At 40.5% G+C, this 21,888-nt stretch overlaps 1 protein-coding gene across 5 annotated transcripts in view; it reads left to right on the forward strand.

Moving 5' to 3' along the window:
- Positions 1-21,888, forward strand: part of MYO5B (myosin VB) — a 372,261-nt gene that overhangs the window by 235,355 nt on the left and 115,018 nt on the right. For all 5 annotated transcript variants that reach the window (XM_067464658.1, XM_067464659.1, XM_067464656.1 and 2 more), the window contains 6 exons: positions 715-796; positions 2,924-3,064; positions 7,698-7,820; positions 9,259-9,342; positions 16,629-16,781; positions 17,017-17,114. In XM_067464658.1, the coding sequence (XP_067320759.1) occupies positions 715-796; positions 2,924-3,064; positions 7,698-7,820; positions 9,259-9,342; positions 16,629-16,781; positions 17,017-17,114 (681 nt within the window). The remainder of the gene's footprint in view (positions 1-714; positions 797-2,923; positions 3,065-7,697; positions 7,821-9,258; positions 9,343-16,628; positions 16,782-17,016; positions 17,115-21,888) is intronic.

Here is a 21,888-nt window from a genome sequence, read left to right on the forward strand (position 1 = left end):
TTCCTGGGGTGTGGAGCTCCTTCCCATGGGAAGCTCCGTTGCCCCCTTTTCTGTTTCTTCTGCCGCACGGCAAAAGCCTTGTTTTCTAGGCAGATCTTTGACTGTTAATGAGTCTTTTAATGGGGTATGTGCGTATATGTGCCTTAAATGTTTCCTGTCAACTTATGGCAATCTCATGAATTCCATAGTGCTTTGTCAGAGAAAAAATCCCCAGTAGTCGCTTTGCCAGCTCCTTCCTTTCTTATGTTCTTTTGAAAATGGGGTGGGACTATGTAGATGTTATGAAGGTTCCAGGCATACAACTGGCAGCTGGACTATTGGAAAACTATTAAAGAATGACCAGAGGAAAGCAAAATTATGTATAAGCACTACAGTACATAATGTACATTACGTAGTGTGCATCTACCTCAACATTGCCTTCTGACTGGCAACTACTCTGTGGGTACTCTGACATTTGGATTTTTCATTTCCACAACAACAATATCCCACAGTTCTGGTTTAAGCTGCTGTTATTCAGTAAATTGAAGAATGTCACCAAAGTGTCATGATTTTTTTTTATTTATTTGTGTATTATAAGTATTTTTGCAATACCATGTAATCAAATTCTCATGGTGTTTTAGAACAAAAACAGAAATTTCAAAATGTAAATAAAAAGGTGGTTATTGGAAGTAGCTTTACGTTGCCTTGACTTAAGACAATTGTTTTGCTCTGCAGGTTTGAAACCTTTGAAGTGAACAGCTTTGAACAATTCTGCATCAACTACGCCAATGAAAAGTTACAGCAACAGTTCAACTCGGTAATTTGTGTTCTTAACAACTCTCTCCGGCACTGGGTTTTTCACAGAGCTCGTTAATATATTTATGGGTATCCTAGACATTTCCCTTCTTCCTTCTACTTTTAGATAGAGATAATTGTGTTGGAAGGACCTGAAGAAAAAGACTAAATTTTGGCAGGTCCATTAATTTAATCTTCTACTCTACTCAGATCATTCTTCCAGATGTTTTATCATTTGTTTATTCATATCTACGTAACTGTATTTGATCAGTGTACAGGAATGTAATGAATACTAAACCCTAACAATTTAATTGTTTATTTACATTTTAAAAATACGATCATTTCGATTGATACTTGCTTTTCTTCTTTATGTGTAATCCTTTTGTGTATGTAAGTGTCTTCGAATCACCTGTTGACTTGTGTTCCCATGAATTTAATATGTTTACGTAAGAAAGAACATGGTTTGCCAGTTTTTCAATGGTGGACCTAGTGCCTTTAAGGCAGTGATTCCCAACCTTTTTTTTTTGACCAGGGAACATTTTGTCCGGGAACCACCTGAACAGGGACCACTTGAACAAGGACCTTTTACTAACATTAGTACCAAAAGGATTACAAACTTTAGATTCGGTTTGGTTATTTGGGGTGCTGATTCAGAAAATTGCATTGGATAGACCTCATCAGCTCTAATTTCTGATACAGAACATATGCCATTCAGTAGTTGCCATCTGCTCACCTACAGAAAATCATATTTAATAATCTAGAGCTGATGTGGTAGTAGTAACCTTTTGTGGGTAGTCAGCCTCTGCCCTCCCAACATCCTCATTGCCATAGCACTATAAGAGGGTTTTGCGAGACCAGTCGCTCTCATTGCGTTGTTTCAAGGCAACGGTGTAGTAATGGTGAAGCCGTGGACCATATTTTCGTTCTTGTGGACCACTGGTGGTCCACAGACCACAAGTTAGGAACCACTGCTTAAGTATTTAAGCAGATGTAATCCTTTTACTTTTCCATATTGGCCAAAATTTCCAACAATTCCAAAATAATGACCTTCGGATTTTGAACCAGTAATGTGATATAATTAGTAAGTACATTAATAATAACTGAGTACCCTTTGATTGATGATCGCTCTCAAAAGGTCTACTTCTATATGAATTGGGAAGTGGTACTAAAGAAATCATTGATCTATAAAATTGCAAAATGGGGAGCTTCATATCTATTAGCACATATTTTATCATAAGGGAGTTGATAGATTTGGTTAACCACACATATAAAATCTGAGTCCACTTACGAGGGCACTGTCAAAAAGTGAAAATATTTAGAACAGCTGAACCCGGTCTTCTTTTGGCTTGCAAGTGCAAGCCTGAATGCCAAATGTCCTCAAGCTGACCAGTTAAAAGAATGCTGAGTAGGTTTAGAGAGGGAAAAAACCAGTGTATGTAGTAGATAACAAAAAAAGAGTGTGTTTGAAGAGTCAATTGTCAGAAAGCAAGGCAGCAAACGGCAAGGGAAGCCTGTACACACCATAAGATTGTCTTCAGAAAGAACCATTCTAGCCTATCAAATGCCTTTTTGGACTCCTGCCATTATCATTGAGTTTAGTAGAATTGTCCAGGTGGATTAAGAGTGATGTCTTTGTCCTGGTGAGTATTCTGTGATTCCTTTCAACATTAAAACAAAGATCCCTGAAGAATCTGTTTGCACATTTAATACTTGAATGTGACCACTCTTTCACTGTATCCAAAAATTTTATTTGTTTTCCCTCCTTCTGTTCTTTGTCTTAGAAGCCTTATCGAAATGTCAGAGTTCAAAAGGTGTGGGAATTTCAACCTTACGAAATATTTATACACTTTCAGAATTCAGGGTTCAATAGATTGTATTCAGAGCCATGAAGCTCTGAATTCATATTTATTCATATATATTTTCTTGGTTCACATTTATAGTCTGTGTACTGTCATATTTATATGACTAGAAATGCAGACAGAAGGAACCAGAATTCCAAAGAGTGTTTTAACACACAATATGTTAAATCCAGATACTGCCTAAGCAACTAATTACAATACAGTCTCGGCTTCTAAAAAATTTACTAGACCCATGAGAATGTTTCTGGTTTATCATTCAGTGAGATCTTTACTTTCTGTTTCTGTTGCAGCATGTTTTTAAATTGGAGCAGGAAGAATACATGAAGGAGCAAATCCCTTGGACACTCATAGATTTTTATGACAACCAGCCATGCATAGACCTCATAGAAGCTAAGCTGGGTATTTTGGATTTGCTGGATGAAGAATGTAAGGTAAAGAGAGTACAACATCTTGCTGATACTCACTGATGAAAATGGGAATGTAACCCTTCAGGAATAGTGCCATAACCAGTAAGCTTAAAAGCTTTCTCAAAAATTGGCTCAATTGTTTTGGTAATTTTGTATTATGTGAGCAGAAAATGCCGTGTTTTAAATTGTGCTCTGGAATATAATATGTCTTCTTATTTACCTTTCATTTCGATCTCTACCCATGCTTGGTTTAAATGACTCTGACTCCCTTTTTCATGGACAATATTCAAACTCCAAATACATCAAAGAATGCAATTAAATGGGTTGTTGTTGGTTTTTCGGGCTGTATGGCCATGTTCTAGAAGCATTCTCTCCTGACATTTCGCCTGCATCTAGGGCAGGCATTCTCAGAGGTTATGAGGTCTGTGGGAAACTAGGCAAGTGAGGTTTATATATCTGTGGAAAGTCCAGGATGGGAAAAAGAACTCTTGTCTGTTGGAGCAAGGTGTTAATGTTTCAGTTAGCCACCTTGATTAGCATTTGATGGCCTGACAGTTTTTAGGTGTGGCTTGTTGCTGCCTGGGGGAATCCTTCATTGAGAGGTGATTAGGTGTCCCTGATTGTTTCTTGTCTGGAGTTCCCCTGCTTTTGAGTGTTGTTCTTTCTTTACTGTTATAATTTTAGAGATTTTTTAAAATACTGGTAGTCAGATTTTGTTCATTTTCATGGTTTCTTCCTTTCTGTTGAAATTGTCCACATGCTTGTGGATTTCAGTGGCTTTTCTGTGTAACCTGACATGGTAGTTGTTTGAGTGGTCGAACATTTCTGTGTTCTCAAATAATATGCTGTGCCCAGGTTGGTTCATCAGGTGCTCTGCTATGACTGACTTCTCTGGTTGAAGTAGTCTGCAGCGTCTTTCATGTTTCTTGATTTCTGTCGGGGCATTGCTGTATTTGGTGGTCTCTATGTAGACTTGTCCACAGCTGCATGGTATACAGTATTTTATTTTTATTTTTTATTTACGACATTTATATGCCACCCTTCTCACCCCAAAGTTTCTGTAAACTGTGTGACCTAATTGTTGATCTGGTTTGCGGATGACTAGGACTAACCTTCGACAATACAATGCAATTAAATTGTATAAGTAAATCAATCCTTTAGGAATTCATGCTAGCATAGGCCCCTTGAAATACTTGCGGCTTAATTGGGAATGCCCAAAGGCCAGAGAGAATGAAACCTTTTGAAAGACAGCAAAACAACAAGCAGTTTCTCCCCAAAGATGTGGTTTCATGTTTCCCCGCACTATTCAGGTATTTGGAGGGCTGAGTCCTTCTGATTCAAGATTTTTTCTCTCTCCTTAGCCCTGAATTGGTGTGATTGCTTTAACGGCCTTTTTTAAAAGTTAACACCCACTTTATGTCATTTAGCAAGTGAAGCTGGAAGAGGGCTGACAGTGATGATCTTGGCACACCTTCTTGAGGATATTACCACAATAGCCTTCTTCTGCCAAATTCTTGTTTGCCACCATTTTCTCAGTTTGCTCAGGTCCTAGTGTCATTTAATTTATTTTGTTGGTTTTATGTTCCTTCAAGTTGTGTCTGATTTATGACAATCCTGTCATAGAATTTTCTAGGCCAGATTTTTTCAGATTGCCTTCCTTGAGGACTAGGAGAGGTCACCTTCTGGGTTGTCATGGCTTCAGTCAGGATTCAAACCTTGGTTTCCTAGGGTCCAAGCCCAGCATTCAAATAACCACAAATTGTTGTCATCCTGTTATTTTTATTTTAATGTTTTGTGGCACATGTGATCAGTGTAGGAATGTATGAATTTAACGAAGGTCCAGAAAGCTGGTAGGCTAAATTTGCCGGCTGAGATGTTGATCTAAGAACAGAAGATCTTGCAATGTAGTAATATCTGGGATTTCTGCCTGCTTTGCATCCAGTTCTGTTGGACGTTTCCCGTTGTTTTTGTCAAGAGAAGAAATGGTTAGTGGTTTAATCTGCTGATACTGGAGAAGGGAGCTTGTAGGGTTAATTTCATTTTATTTTTATATTTTTGCCTATTTTTGCTGTCCCTCGCTTTAACTTTTGCATCTTCTGAAGCTAAAGCTACAGAGGGACAAAATGATAACATTGGTCCTCAGCAACAAAATTCTACCTCCTCCATCTCCATGGAATTTCCTTCCCTTCAGGCCCCAAATCTCTATCTTTGTAGTGACATAAAACCTCAATTCGAGCATTTAGAAATACAGTTTAGGCATCCAGAGAATGCTAGGAAGATGGAGTGATTCCAAGAGATGTTTTAGCCTGCAAGCTTTGGAATAAGAAGGACAGTATTCCTTATGTTTCATCAGTAGACATCAGGGAGAAAAGTACAGCCCTTGTTTCAGTGAATGCTGAATAAAGAAAGTAATTTAGCACTGCAATAAATCCTAGGAAAATGTTACCGCTGCATATTTGTCAGATACTTGCATTATAAAAGTACCTTAGTAAGTAAATAACCAGAGGAAGCATATCTTGATGACACAGTGAAATTGTATGGAAATCCTTTTTTTTAAAGGTTCTATTCCATATAGTAATTAAATAGAAAACTAGAGGGGCCTTTGAATGTTATGTGAGTTAATGAAACTAAGAGAAAATACTTGTCAGGTTGCTGCTGAAAGATGTGTTTTCCACATCTGTGTATTTTTTGCTTGGGGCAATTAAGATAGTTTGTGTTTTTAAACTTGAAAAAGCTATTGCTGTTTACCGCAAAGGCTGAACCTCTTTATTTGAGCAGAAGGCAATATTCAAGCTGAATAAATCAATTTTGCACTTAATTTCAGTAGGAGTGTTTGTTTACTGCTTTCTTTTGCATTCATGACCTTGTGCTAAAAGGTTCTAATGCTTAATAAGAGTTGGAAGGAAAAAATTATGAAGTTTAACATGAGAAAGTACAGCTTGTTTATGCTCAAGCCACTAAAAGTGTGACCAATAAAAATGTCCCAATTTGCCTTTGCCATCAACATGTTCCTGTATGGTAGTCCAGGACTAGTTAACTATAGTGAGTCCAACCTTTTCTGCATATGGATGAAAATATGCTGCCATATAATGGCAGTAGTGTAGGTGTACACAGAATTCTGGTGAGACTAACAGCTCCATCACATTTTGTACATGTGGTAAAACACATAAATACCAATGCATATGCACCATGTGGGTTGCAGAGTTTAAGTGTTTTGGAATTACCTGCCTTGTCTCTTTAATTTTGCTATAGCAATGACCAGAGAGTCATAGTAGTTTACACTTGCATAGTCAAAGAACTCCCCTGTTGCAATAGCTTCATTATCTGCTCGTCCGTTTCTGGCACTATTCAAAGTACGACACATAAAGCCCTACAAATCATGGTATTTCAAGGACTTCATTTTCCATCATGGTGTAATGGTTTGAGCACTGAGCTGCTGCAAATTTGGAGACCAGGGTTCAATTCTGTTGTGCCCTGCTCAGATAGTGAAGAGGAAGAGCAGGTGCGTCTCCCAGCAGCCACCCAACGTGAAGCCTTTGGAAGTTCCAGTGGCTGAACTTGAAAATAGCAGCTCCCTGCAAGTTCAAGACAAAACTTACAAAACCTATGTTGATAGAGTGATGTCAGGAAAGGAAGGGGCCCAAGAGCCTTGCTAACAAACACTCAGTAATCAATGAACACCTGAGGAATTGTGGCTGGGCTATAAATCCAGCACCTAGACTCTGACTCATTGTTATTGCTACCTGACCTGCAATTCCCTGCTCCTGTGTCTGTATATTTTGGCCGGGAATCTGACATTATTAAGCTTCTGGATCACCCAAACAGATTCTTCCTTTCACTCCTACTCTCTGATAACTTGTTTTGCCTGAACTCTAAGGAAAAGTGGAAGACCAGATTATGTTTCCAATTCCTGACTATCTGGAGAAACCACCTTGGCTACCGCTCAGATTTGGACAGATTACCCATTTGGCCATGGAGACCCACTGGCTGACCTTGGGCAAGTCACATACTCTCAGCCCCCCCCCCCAAACTATGATAGGTTTGTCTAAAGGTGACCATAATTCGGAAACAACTTGAAGGCATACAACAAGAAGAATTCTCCCATGTGAATCTGCCTATGTTTTGATATCTTCTTGGGAGACCCTTCTCTCTGTCTCACTATTGTCACAGGTATACAAGTTGGGGACACAAGAGTGCGTCTTTTCTGTAACTGCCCCAAGTTCAAGAACTCTCTTTTTAGAAATTTTAGACCATTTTTTCATGCCAAGGAGATGCATTGTTTATAGCCAATGTATCTTTTAGGCTTTGTATAAGGCAAGCATGTTTGTTTTAAAATGATTTTAACTTTTGTATGCTATGAATGAATCAGTAGCAATTTAGTTATTTAAAGCTGCCTTGAGTTCAGAACTGGCAAAAGGCAGGATATAACGATATATAGAAGAAGAATGTGTGTTGTGAATCCTCAGGTAAATTTGAAAGAAAACATCACCAAGTCATGTTATAATTGATGTCTAGTGCACTGACACAGGAGATCTTCATTGGGAGTTATGTTAACTTGGATAGATTGTAAACTGAGAGTAAGGATTGCATTTTCACTCATTCCTTATGTTGCTGTCTTAATCCCTTTCCGTTCTCTTCTTTTCTTTTTCTTAATTAGGTCCCCAAAGGAACAGACCAGAACTGGGCTCAAAAACTGTATGATCGCCATGGAAGCAGTCAGCACTTCCAAAAGCCTCGCATGTCCAACATCTCCTTTATTGTTGCACATTTTGCAGATAAGGTAATGAGGAGGAAGAGTGTGCTCCTCATATTGTGTCTAGTTCTGGACACTACAATTGAAGAGAGATGTTGACAAGCTGGAATGTGTCCAGAAGAGGGTGACTAAAATGATCAAGGGTCTGGAGAACAAGCCCTGAGGAGTGGCTTAAAGGGCATGTTTAGCCTGCAGAAGAGAAGGCTGAGAGGAGATATGATAGCCATGTATAAATATGTGAGAGGAAGCCACAGGGAGGAGGGAGCAAGCTTGTTTTCTGCTTCCCTGGAGACTAGGACGTGGAACAATGGCTTCAAACTACAAGAGAGGAGATTCCATCTGAACATGAGGAAGAACTTCCTGACTGTGAGAGCCGTTCAGCAGTGAAACTCTCTGCCCCGGAGAGTGATGGAGGCTCCTTCTTTGGAGGTTTTTAAACCGAGGCTAGATGGCCATGTGTCAGGGGTGCTTTGAATATAATATTCCTGCTTCTTGGCAGGGGGTTGGACTGGATGGCCCATGAGGTCTCGTCCAACTCTAAGATTCTGTGATTCTATGATTCTATGTATGGTATTCTGAGACCAGAAATGAGTCCTGAGCATTTCACGTAACCACAGCTCGACCAGGAGTGTTTCCCACATGTATATGGGGTTTTACTATAAATCCAGTTGCTAGTCCTAGCTAGAGAAGGCCCATTGAATCAGTGGGATTTATGTAACTGTTACCATACAATTTAATAATTGATTCAGGCACTTGATACTCAACTCTGCAAGTTTCAGTATTCCCTCGCTACTTCGTGGTTCACTTTTAGTAGACTCGCTGTTTCACGGGTTTTTGAAAATATTAATTAAAAAAATTAAATATTTGCATCCAATGAAGGCCAGAGAGGCCAGGAACCCTGGAAGTGTGGCGACCTGAGGCATGGTGGGGAAGGCCTGCCTCTCTGGCCTGCTGGCACCTGCGTGGCTCCGAAGGCTCTGCAGGGGTCTGTGGAGGCCAGGGAGGCAGGTAGATGCTCTTGGGATGGGCTGGGAGGCAAGTAAGGAAGCGCGGGTAAGAAATATACTATATAAAATATATACAATTATGTGTGTGTGTGTGTGTGTGTGTGTGTGTGTGTGTGTGTGTATATATATATATATATATATATATATATATATGACATCCCTACTTCGTGGATTTTCACTTATTGTGGGTGGTCCTGGAACGGAACCCCTGCGATAATTGAGGGAACACTGTATTTCCTTATTGCCCTTTGTCATCTAAGCTTCCCATCATAGAGGAAGATTCTAATGCCAGAAAAAGTAGTATTATTAAACTTGTTTTTGGAGTTTAGAGGAAAATAACCCAGTAGTTACATGGATGGTTCCTGTCACTGAGGAATGGCTCACTGTATCAGCTAGAGTAATCTATACTGGACATTTCATCTCTCCCCACTTTCCTGTTCCTCTGTTATCCCTCCTAGGTGGAATACCAGTGTGATGGATTCCTGGAGAAAAACAGAGATACTGTTTATGAAGAGCAGATCAACATACTGAAGGCCAGTAAGGTAAGATAGGCTTGGTAGAATTACAAATTTTTGTTGCTTTAATTTTTCCTCATCCTCAAGGGTTTACTTAAAGGCAGACTTTTGGAGACAAATTTTCTGTCCTGACTAAACCAAAATAAATGGGAACTCCCATCAAAATATTTCCACACAATTTACAAGAAAGGCATGTTCAGAGGGATAGTAGTTGGATTTTAACTGCAGTAAAAAAAAGACTGTGTCTCAGTGGTAGACACATGTTTCACTTTCAGAAGATCGTAGCATGTCCATGTAGAGTTGGAAAAAAATCTGCCTGAAACTTTGGTTTCCATTCAGGATCAATAATACTCAGCTGGGTGGACCATCTCTATGAAAAACACCTAGAAGGAGCCCCCGGTGACACAATGGGTTAAACCCTTGCACCAGCAGGACTGCTGACCGAAAGGTTGGCAGTTCGAATCCGGGAAGCGGGATGAGCTCCCATCTGTCAGCACCAGCTTCTCATGCGGGGACATGAGAGAAGCCTCCCGCAAGATTGTAAAACATCCAGGCATCCTCTGGGCAACATCCTTGCAGATGGCCAATTCTCTCACACCAGAAGCAACTTGCAGTTTCTCAAGTCGCTCCTGACATGAAAAAAACAGACCTAGAAGTTGTGGTTATTTGATCACAATTTAGATTAACTTGCCCATGAGTTCAAAAGTGACTTTTAGCAGCAATAATGAAATGAAATGAAATTACCTTTTCTCATAGTTACAATTATACTTCACTACATTTCAGTGGGAAACAAATGGGTGGTCAGCCTATTGCTCATGGCTGGGTTTCTGCACTGATATAGGACCTTATCAAATTGGGATATACTCCATTTCCGATACTCTTTAAAAGAACTTCCAAATTGTTTCAACCACATAATGTTTGTTTCATTCCATCAGTAATATGTTGGAATCTGTCTTCAAAACGGCACAGAGTAACTGCACACCAAATTCCGATTGTGTTTTGTGATTTAATATGGTTCTGAAGTGTTGTTTTTATATGTGATTGTAAAATCAGAATTCATTCTGTCAGCCAGAATCTCACAAAAACAATAGTTCAAGACTTCCAGGCTGTATCATTGCACAATATTAGTAAGAAAAAGTAACGTATTCATCTGAACCATTCCTAAAAATATACGGGATGCATACTGATATAAACAGAGTATATCCCCGTGTGATAAGGTCCTTATTGTTAACAATAGAGGGGAAAGGAGAATGGCCAAGTAGGCGGTTGCTTCATGCTACAGCTGAGAAATATTTCTTTGTAACATCTTGTATTTCTCTCAGATGTTCAAGTTGCAGTATCAGAATTGGCCAATTGGGGGAACCTTAGAGTATTGACCTGTGTTTCCCAGTACCAACTATGATGTTTGTTACTAGCAAGTACCTCTGCTATATTTTTGGTCTGTGATAACCGTAAAAAGTACAGAGTGATCAGAGCAATGGATGAAGTATCCACCTGGGTGATCAGAGTATGAATTTAGTAATTAGTTTCTTTCTAAAACGCACTGAATGCAACAGGGCAGATCTGTGCTAGCACCAAAGCCAAGGTACAGTCCTTCATTGTGTCTTGTCAATGTCCTGCGTTTCTAATAAGGGACAAAGTGCAGTCTTCATGACAGCATTGCATTCTAAAATTGAGTCCTGAGCAGTGCTCAGACTTCTTGCATTGTAATTACAATCAGGCTGTAATTACACTCAGGCTTGTGCACACCTGAAACTGCCGAGCTCAGCAGTTCCAGGCCACCTTGCTACTGACCACCAGGGTGATCTCCAGATAGCACAAAACTAATTTCATTTTAAAGGGTAGTCCAATTTGAGGTTAATGCTTACTCCCTAGAGCTGAATGTTCACCTTTTTCTACCTTGTTTATCTTCTGATTGCTGTTTATGCTGCGAAAAACTCAAGGGCACAAGTCCTAGGAGAACTCCTGGGAAATCATCCAGAATTAAGGGAGCAGACAGGGGTTTTCTCCAAAGAAGCAAACATCAGAATGCAGAGGGGCGATAACATCGTTATCTGCAGCAGGTTAATTTCACTGCATTGTTAGGGTATAGGTTCACTTGTTGGGGGGAGGAGGAGAAGGAAGAGAAAGCAGCAAGCTGACAAAAAGAGCCCAAAGCTGAACAAAGTACACAAAGGTGTGTTTGTAGTATTCAGAACAAGGTTCTATTTTTGTAACAATTTCTTGTGAATTAAACAAAATATTTCCATCATATGGAGGAATTTCTGTGTTGACTGGATTGTGGACCATAGTGAATGGCTTTCTCCTGAACTAGACGAAAGGAACACATGACCCTTTACTTTGATAGATTACAGCTCCCGCAGACCTGTGATGATGGGCCATCTTGGCTGGAGATGCTATAAGCAGGAGTGCAACCACTTCTGGAGCATCAGACTCCTCGCCATACTCTTGGGGTTCATCTCCATTGGAGAATGAATGCAGTTTGACACCATTTTAACTGCCATTGTTTAGTTCTATGGAATCCTGGGATTTATAGCTTGGTGAGGTGCTAGCACTCTTCAGCAGGAAAGGTTAAAGACTTTGTAAAACTAGAATACAAGGATTCCATAGCATTTAGCCATGTGGTGTAGATGTATCCTAAGTTGTTCTCAAATTAGTTTTTCTCTGACGTCTGCAGACAAGAGAATGGGAGGAAGTAAAGGTGAAACTGTTGAAATAAGGTCACCTGGACTGCAGCTAAAGAAGTCAGTTTTTCCTTTACTGAAGCATTTAGTGTGAAGCCATCATTTATGCATTACATCTGATTCCTGTCAATATTGGGAATTTGAAAGTATAGCCCTAATACAGGATGGGTGTAATGCTGTTCTGGAGCCATGTGCCACCACTTCTCTTCACTGGGCTGTGGGTTTTTTTTGGCCTTTGACCTGTCCAGATCCCTCCGACTGCCTTTTTTCTGCCCCTATTTTCAGGAAACTGTATCTCCTAGAAGTCTTAAGGAACAGCAGTTCACCTTTAAATAACTTATAGGGCATAAGGAGCCCCCACCTCTGATGGACACAAGAAAAGACCAATGTGAATTGTCCTGTTGAAGTTCAGTTATCTTTTAAAGCCAATTCTATTTTTTAAGTATCTGTCTTTTAAACTATACTGCACTCATTTTAATTTGATGACCACCTTGAGTATAGTTTTGGGGAAAAGATGTTAATTTAATCATAATGATGATGGTAATTGATGATTTTTCAAAACCAGAAAAGATGTCGAGACATATCAGGGGGTTTGTGGGGGGTGACATTTATGGTTCCCCAGAAAATTGGCTTCAGGGTACAAGTTCAAGAGAAAGTGAATTGTTGTTTACTAGGGCTAAACGACATATCTGAAGGATTTTCTGAGGTGGGATTACACTTTTCTGCTCTTGGCTTGAAGTGATGCTTGTAAAGATGTGGTAGGGAGCATGAAACGTGTTGAACATTGTTTCTTCTTGTTGAAATAGTCATGTTCATCTGTGAGATGCACATTTCACAGAGCTCCCAGGGAAATACTTTGCTTTTTACATACCTCAGACTATTCTGGCATTCTGGGGAAACCTTTTGTCGCTTCCAGAGTTTTATGGCTGCTGCCCAATATATGTCACTCCAAGAGGGAAATTAAATGTCAAAGTCTCCAACTTGCTGCACAAATCATTAAGTGCATAAGACGAGCTTTAGTGGCTCACATCCAACAATCCCACAGTGGTCAAACAGATGACTATGGTAAACCCATGAGCACGAAATGAGTTGAATAGCACCCCCAACTACTAGTCCCCCAACAACTGTTGGATGTGCTAGAAGGCTTTTATCCCTGAGAAGCTGGACAGGACTAGTTAGAGTCAATCACACATTGAGTGCTGTGAAAGGGGACTTGTGGGGGAAAACATGTAACCCAGAAGCATGTTTTATGGAAGAGTTAGATAGAGACAACCTGATACGGCATTTGGAGTCAGAAATAATGTGTGAGGGCTAGTTGGAAGGACGAAATGGATAAGACATGAATAGGGTTTGGGGTACTGAGAATATGAACTGAATCCAGGAACTTCGTATTTAACTTAATTGTTATACAGCCTCTTATAACTTTTATAGATTTGATTATTTGTGAATTTCATTGATATGGACTCTCTAGGTCCTCCAGTTCAATTCTTTAGTCTAATTGTGCCAGGGGTTGACCATAGAGTTGTACTGGAGGATGTAGAAATCCCCAGGCCCCTTCTACACTGCCATATAATCCACATTATCAAATCAGTTAATTCAAGTTTACCAAAGTCAATCATCCACATTATCTATTTTAAACTGGATTATATGAGTCTACACTGCCATATAATCCAGATAACAGATAATCTGGTTTTTATATGGTAGTATAGAAGGGCCCCCAGAAATATGTTCTCTCTAGTAAAGAAATAGATATTTTCATTTGTGTTTTTTGCAGTTTTGTGATGTTTCTGAATGCAATTTTCCTACTTGGTGTGGGGTTGGACTGGATGGCCCACGAGGTCCCTTCCAACTCAAGGATTCTATGATTCTGCATTCATATCCTAGTGAATATGGAGGGCTGACTATATAATCTTTACTGGTTTTATTTTCAACAACTATACATGACTTGGTTAATTTAGGAATTGAAAAGGAGAACTAGCCACACTTTTCCACACTGAACCCACTTTTTCGCAGTGAACCACTTGTTTAGAATAGCAAACACCTTGATCCCCAACTACCAGATCCAGGGAGGGATCCTAAGAGTAAAAAGGACAAGATGCGTGAGTTGAGCCTGAAGGTTGGGCCAGTGGTTCCCAATCTGTGCTCCGTGGAGCGCTAAGGACTCCTCGTGCACTTCCCACAGGAAAATATCGAAAATTCTCTCATTCCCCTAGATAGCAGTCATGTTTTAGAAACAGTGAGTCAACATTACTTTTTGTGCTTCGTGATCACATTGACTCAGTGTTATGTTCCATCATTATGCCCTCATTGCTTCAAAAAGTTACCCTCCAAAGTAGTTTTGTTACTTGCGAGACAATATTTGTAAGCTCTGCTCATCTGAATCAGGGCTAACTGAAGGTTTGCAAGTTAGAGTCTCTTGCTGGAGACAAGAGATAGACAGACAAAAGAGTTCTGTAGGTTGTTATGATTAAAATAACAGTGAGCAAGCATAATGCAAACACACCGTTGTGTGTCTGGCTGGATGATAATACAATGCAAACAGATTCTTTCCTCTGTGGGATATAGGCAGATATGCAAACAGAGCAAGACCCATTAATCTGCTGGAGCAACTGATGAGAAATCACAAATCTCCTCTTCATAAAGGCAGGACTGGGGTGATGCTGCTTTATTTCCGCAGAGCTCTAGTGTGCATCTTAGAGAAAGGTTTTAAAATGGGACTAATCACAGTTTCTTTCATGACAGAAGTGCTGTGAAGTACAGAATATGCAGGAGGCAAGCTGTGATAGCAAAGAACTGTTCTTCACAGCCCAGCCTTACTAAGTTAATGTTTTCCCTTGAAATGTCCAGAACCCTTCAGAGGCTTTTTCAGAACTCTTTTATCATGCATATTCTTAAAAGAGTCAAAACAGAGAGAGTGTTTTTATCATCCATATTAATAAGTAGATCTTGAAAATATCACTTTTAGACTCTTCTAATCCCACATGCTGGCTAGCATGTGGTACATTCACATGTAAGTTTCTCTGAGTCATGCATATATCTGTTTTGTGGTGCTTGGAGCATGGTGGAGTTGCCTTCTCTGGAGGTGTTTATATCAAAGCTGGGTGGCCGTCTTTTGGGAGTGCTTTGATTCCTGAATGGCAAAATCGAGTTGGGCTGGATTATGGTCTCTTTCAACTCTGTGATTCTATTATTCCACATTTCAGCAGACCTTTTATCCAAAACTAATTTTGAACATTATAGAAATCACGTGAAAGTTTCTTTTAAAATATGTCCCATTCTTTCCCAGCTCAAGCTTTATCACTTTGTTTATTGCAGACACGAATATTGAAAGTCTATGTTTATCCAACCCACTTTCACCAAGCTCCCAGTCCCAATCTGTCTATCTATAGGTGAACCTTTGTAGCTGTGTATGGTTGTCTTTAAACGGTAGAGTTTAGCAGTAGGTCTGCAAGTTGACTATGGAGATTTATTCTGGATCAGCATGGTCTTTCATTTTTTTCCCCTCATGTCAGAAGCAAATTGAGAATATACTGCAAGTTGCTTCTTGTGTGAGAGAATTGGCCATCTGCAAGCATGTTGCCCAGGGGATGCCTGGATGTGTTATCATCCTGTGGGAAACTTTTCTTATGTTCCCACATGGGAAGCTGGGACTGACAGATGGGAACTGGCACAAGGGTTTAACCCATTGCACCACCGTAGGTCTTATGTCTCACAATGAGGACATAGATTTCCAGGTGGAACTCGATCAAGACAAGCATTTGCTTGAGGCGCCTCCTTTCTCTTGCTGCTTTTCTCCCTTTCACCCTCTATTTGTGTCTCTTCAGAAGCCATAGCACTGCTGGTAACAGATGACCTCCAGTTCCACTACTTGAGGGCCAAGGCCTCTCAGTTCTCCGTGTTTGTTCCACCTTTTTTTAGGTTAGCTCTAAGTCCATCTTTAAATCTCTTTTGCTCTCCACTGACATTCCACTTTCTGTTCTTGAGCTAAGAATAAAGTAACTGCTTTGAAAGATGGTGATCGGGCATTCAGACAACGTGGCCAGTCCATGTTGTCCCAGTGCCAATATTGGCCACGTTGTCTAAATGAGGATAGGAAAAACCAAACAGGGATAACAAGGCTTTGGAAAAAGGAGCTTCCTTGTGAGGAGCTTTGTTGACCTTTGTTGACCAGGTATGCTGCTGGTATGTGCCTTCCAGTCATTTATGACTTATAGTGTAACCCATTATAGAGGTTTCTTGGCAACATTTGTTCAGAATAGGTTTGCCTTTGGCTTCCTCTGATGCTGAGTTGTCCAAGTTCACTCAATGGATTTTCATGGCTGAGCAGTGATTTGAATTCTGGTCTCCGGAGTCATAGTCCAACACTCAAAGGACTACTTCACTCTGGCTCTTGCCCAAAGAACAATTGATAATAAAGAACAATTGTAAGGGATGTGCATAGCATCACTACTACTTTGGCTTCAGTAGACTGCAAGGTATCTTACACTTTGGCACAGACTTCTTTATGGGACCTTCAGTGCAAGTACAGTGAGTCTCCAATTTGCAAATAAGAAAGAGAAGTTCTGCTATTGTTTGATTGCTTGTAGAGAGAAACATAATGACCTCGTTGCCTTTCTCTCTTTCTTCTAGTACCCAATGGTCGCTGATTTGTTTCATGATGAAAAAGATCCTGTGCCTGCTACTCCGGCTGGAAAGGGAGCTTCCTCGAAAATCAATATCCGTTCTGCTCGTCCAACTGTGAAAGCTGCCAATAAAGAGCACAAGAAAACAGTCGGGCATCAGGTAGAGAAAACTCTTTTTCCATGAAATCTCCAAACTTACATTGCAATATCCTTGTTTTTAAGTCTCACTAAACATTCAGTGATAATAAGGAGTTGACATGGCTACACAACAAAAGCAGACCTTATTAATGAAATTCTGATTACAAAATGAATGACCCTAGTTCACAATTTTGTTACAGATACCATTTATTTGGCACCTTAGTTCAGGAATGCATATTTTTTGTTTCTCTTTCTAGTTCCGTAACTCCTTACATTTGCTAATGGAGACCCTGAATGCCACAACTCCACATTATGTGCGTTGCATCAAGCCAAATGATGAGAAGCTTCCTTTCAGGTAAGTGCTGCATTATAATTCAGCAAGAACATAAATCACTGTTAGAAGATCCACAGCAAAATGTGCCACATAATATTTGCCATTTGACTTGGCATTATAAGTATATGGAAACTGCCCTATCCAAAAGTTTGAAAGCAATGAGAGATGAGAGACAAGTGTCAAGAGCATTGGAAAAACATGGTTATATTTTTGCCAATTGGCCCAACATGTTTTGGCATTTAATAGCCTTCTTCGGGCTGATAAAAAAGTGGGGGATAAATGACAAAATTATAAAAAGAGACAAGTTAAAATTTGCTGTATCAAGTTACTATAATATCCAAATGCAGATCAGTTTTCAAACATGCTTTAACCCAGATAAATTCATACAAGGACAAAATATAACTTACACTACAACTTTAAATCCACCTGCTGGGATTCCAGAAAGAGTGTTTTTCAAGCTTGTCTGGAAATTGATAGTTTGAGAAGTAGGAGGAAGAGCATTATAGTGTTCCATTTTTTCAACTGTGTACAAAGGATATTTTTATCACAACAGTTCTACAGACAAATGGAGTTGGAAGGTAGTCCAAGGACTAGTGGGAGGGAACTGTAGAATTCAGCCATAGAGTCATTACTATTCTCCCCTTATTTTCATGCTGTGAAAGGATAGTAATGAGAGATACTAGGGATGATTGTAGATTCTATGGTGTGAGAGTAACCATGTAAACAAAGAACCTCTAATATATGTGATCACATCAGGGGAACACCTTCACTTGAGATCCTAGAGAGCAGGTTGAAATCAGAGCAGATAGTATTGACTTTGGTGGTCTAATGGTCTGGACCTAAAGTGCATCCATCTACTTTAAAACTCAAGTTTTCATGTATCCCGTAACTTTCCAATTCTCTGTCGCAATTTCACGATGGCATTTTCTTTCTGTTGTGAAAGGCTTTTGTGGCTGGAATCACTAGATTGCTGTGAGTTTCCCGGGCTGTGTGGAACATGGCCATACAATCCAGAAAATTCACAACAACCCAGCATTTTCTTTATTTGTGGTTTTTCATTTTCATGCAGGGCCTTGTGCTCGTAACACTAGCAAATATGAAGGGATGACTGTATTTTTTTAAAAAAATAAGTCTTTTGTTATCCTAAAGGTTGACAAAAAAAGTGCCATAAGAACCTTAAGTGTTTTTGTTGCAACAGACTAAAGAATATGGCTATCATTCTGGAAATAATGTATATTACTAAGATGTTGTGCCACATAATATTTGCCATTGATGCTGATGTTGATGTCTAATGTTATTATTTGATTTATGGATTGTTTATTTGGTTATTTGCTGCACTTTACGGCGTTGAATATTTGCCGCTGCATGTTGTGAACTGCCTTGAGTCCCCATTGGAAGATTGTTGTTGTTTATTCGTTCAGTGGCTTCCGACTCTTTGTGACCTCATGGACCAGACCACGCCAAAGCTCCCTATTGACCGTCACCACACCCAGCTCCTTCAGAGTCAAGCCAGTCACTTCAAGGATACCATCCATCCATCTTGCCCTTGGTTGGCCCCTTTCTTTTTCCTTCCATTTTCCCCAGCATCATTGTCTTCTCCAAACTTTCCTGTCTTCTCATTATGTGGCCAAAGTACTTCATCTTTGCATTGAATATCCTTCACTCCAGTGAGAAGTCGGGGTTTATTTACTGGAGGATGGACTGGTTGGATCTTCTTGCAGTCCAAGGCATTCTCAGAATTTTCCTCCAGCACCACAGTTCAAAAGCATCTCTCTTCCTTTGCTCAACCTTCCTTATGGTCCCGCTCTCGCATCCATAGGTTACTATGGAAAATACCATTGCATTAACTATGTGGATCTTCGTTACCAGTGTGATGTCTCTACTCTTCACTATTTTATCAAGATTGGCCATTACTGTCCTCCCAAGAAGTAAATGTCTTCTGATTTCCTGGCTGCAGTCTGCATCTGCAGTAATCTTTGAACCTAGAAATAAAAACCCTGTCACTGCCTCCACGTTTTCTCCCTCTATTTGCCAGTTATCAATCAGTCTTGTTGCCATAATCTTGGTTTTTTTATGTTTAACTGCAACCCAGCTTTTGCACTTTCTTCTTTCACCTTGGCTAGAAGGCTCCTCAGCTCCTCCTCGCTTTTGGCCATCAAAGTGGTATCATCTGCATATCTAAGGTTGTTAATGTTTCTTCCAGCAATTTTAACTCCATCCTTGGATTCGTCAAGCCCAGCACATTGCATGATGTGTTCTGCATATAAGCAGAATAGGTTGGGTGAGAGTATAAAACCCTGCCATACTCCTTTCCCAATCTTGAACCAGTCTGCTGTTCCATGATCAGTTCTTACTGTTGCTACTTGGTGCTTATACAAATTCCTCAGGAGAGAGACAAGGTGATTTGGTATGCCCATACCACCATGCCACAATTCATTAGGAGCCACACAGCCAAAGGCTTTAGAATAGTCAATAAAACAGAATTTCTACATGGAACACTTTGGAAAACAAGCCCTGGAAACAGCAACAAAAAAGCCCACTATATGGTTCATATATGTAGATGAGACTTTCACCATTTGGAGCCCTGGAGAAGAACTAAACAGGTTCCTGGACCATCTTAACAGCATCCACCCAAACATCCAATTCACCATGGAAAAAGAAAATGAAGGAAGACTGCCTTTTCTAGATGTCCTAGTCATCTGCAAACCGGATCAACAATTGGGGCACACCGTTTACAGAAAACCCCCACACACGGATAGATATCTACTACTACCTTGGGAAGTCTGACTTGGCCACGGTAGTCCACGCTCTGGTTACATCCCGTTTAGACTACTGCAACGCTCTCTACGTGGGGTTGCCTTTGAAGACAGCTCGGAAGCTCCAACTAGTCCAACGCTCAGCAGCCATGATTTTAACAGGAGCGGAGCGCAGGGAGCATACAACCCCCCTGTTGCGCCAACTCCACTGGCTACCGATCTGCTACCAGGCTGAATTCAAAGTGCTGGCATTGGCCTTTAAAGCCCTAAACGGTTCCGGCCCAAGCTACCTATCCGACCGCATCTCTGCCTATGAACCCACCAGGACTTTGAGATCTTCCAGGGAGACCCTGCTCTCGATCCCGCCTGCTTCTCAAGCTCGGCTGGCGGGGACGAGAGATAGGGCCTTCTCGGTGGTGGCTCCTCGGCTGTGGAACGCCCTTCCTACGGACATTAGACTAGCACCATCTCTAATGGTATTCCGCAAAAAAGTGAAGACCTGGCTGTTTGAGCAGGCGTTCGAATAATTAGTGCAATGATTGGTTAATGAACACTGGAATGGAACAATGGATGACGAATCTGGAACATGTTTTTGATGACGAGACGACAGTGAAGGGGTATTGTAGTAACTGTTTATTAATTGTGTAATGTGTTAGGTTGTTAACTGTTTCTATACTGTAGCACTGAATTTTTGCTGTTCATATTTGTTGTGAACTGCTGTGAGTCGCCTTCAGGCTGAGAACAGCGGTATATAAGTAAGGTAAATAAATAAATAAATAAAAACTCCAACCATCACCCAAGTCAAAAAAGAAGCACCATTAAAGCCTTGGCAGACCGTGCAAAAAGAATCTGCGAACCCCACCTTCTCCAAGATGAACTGAACCACCTCAACTGGGCTCTCCAGGCCAATGGATACTCCACCTCAGACATCAGAAGAGCTGCAAGACCAAGAACAAGCCACGAGAGTCAAGACAAAGATCCACCCAGAGGAAAAGTGTTCTTGCCATACATCAAGGGAACCACTGACCACATAGGAAAGCTGATGAGGAAACACAACATACAAACAATCTACAAACCCACCAAGAAAATCCAACAAATGCTACGTTCAGCAAAGGACAAGAGGGATCCTCTCACCTCTGCAGGAGTCTACCGTATACCATGCAGCTGTGGACAAGTCTACATAGGGACCACCAAACGCAGCGCCCAAACACGAATCAAGGAACACGAAAGGCACTGCAGACTACTTCAACCAGAGAAGTCAGCCATAGCAGAGCACCTGATGAACCAGCCTGGACACAGCATATTATTTGAGAACACAGAAATGCTGGACCACACCAACAACCACCCTGTCAGACTACACAGAGAAGCCACTGAAATCCACAAGCATGTGGACAATTTCAGCAGAAAGAAGGAAACAATGAAAATGAACAAAATCATGAAACCATGAAAATGAAAAAAAAAACTCTAAAATTACAACAGCACAACAACAGAGAGGAAAAAAACAAGGACATCTAATCACCTCTCAACAAAAGATTGCCCCAGGCACTGCCAGGCCATCAAATGCTAATCAAGGTGGTCAGTTGAAACATTCACACCTAGCTCCAACAGACAAGAGTTCTTTGTCATTCCACAGATATATAAAGCCACTTTCCTAGTTCCAATAGACTTCACTACCTCTGAGGATGCTTGCCATTGATGCAGGCGAAATGTCAGGAGAAAATGCCTTTTTTCGGGCCATACAGCCCGAAAAAAACCTACAACCCAGTGAATTCCGGCCATGAAAGCCTTCAACAATACAGAAATAGATGTTTTTCGGAAATTCCCGGCCTTTTTCCATTATCCAGCAGATATTGGCAATTTGGTCTCTCGTTCCTCTGCCTTTTCTAAACCCAGCTTGTACACCTAGCAACTCTCTCTCCATGTATTGGAGAGATAGGGTGGGATAACAACCAAGTTTTATGTATTATATTATATACTATACTGATAAGTATTCTTCTGCTGGTGTTGCTATAACATATTGCAATATGATGGACTCTACC

This window comes from Anolis sagrei, chromosome 2, assembly GCF_037176765.1.
Source record: "Anolis sagrei isolate rAnoSag1 chromosome 2, rAnoSag1.mat, whole genome shotgun sequence".
NCBI classification, from domain to species: Eukaryota; Metazoa; Chordata; class Lepidosauria; order Squamata; family Dactyloidae; genus Anolis; species Anolis sagrei.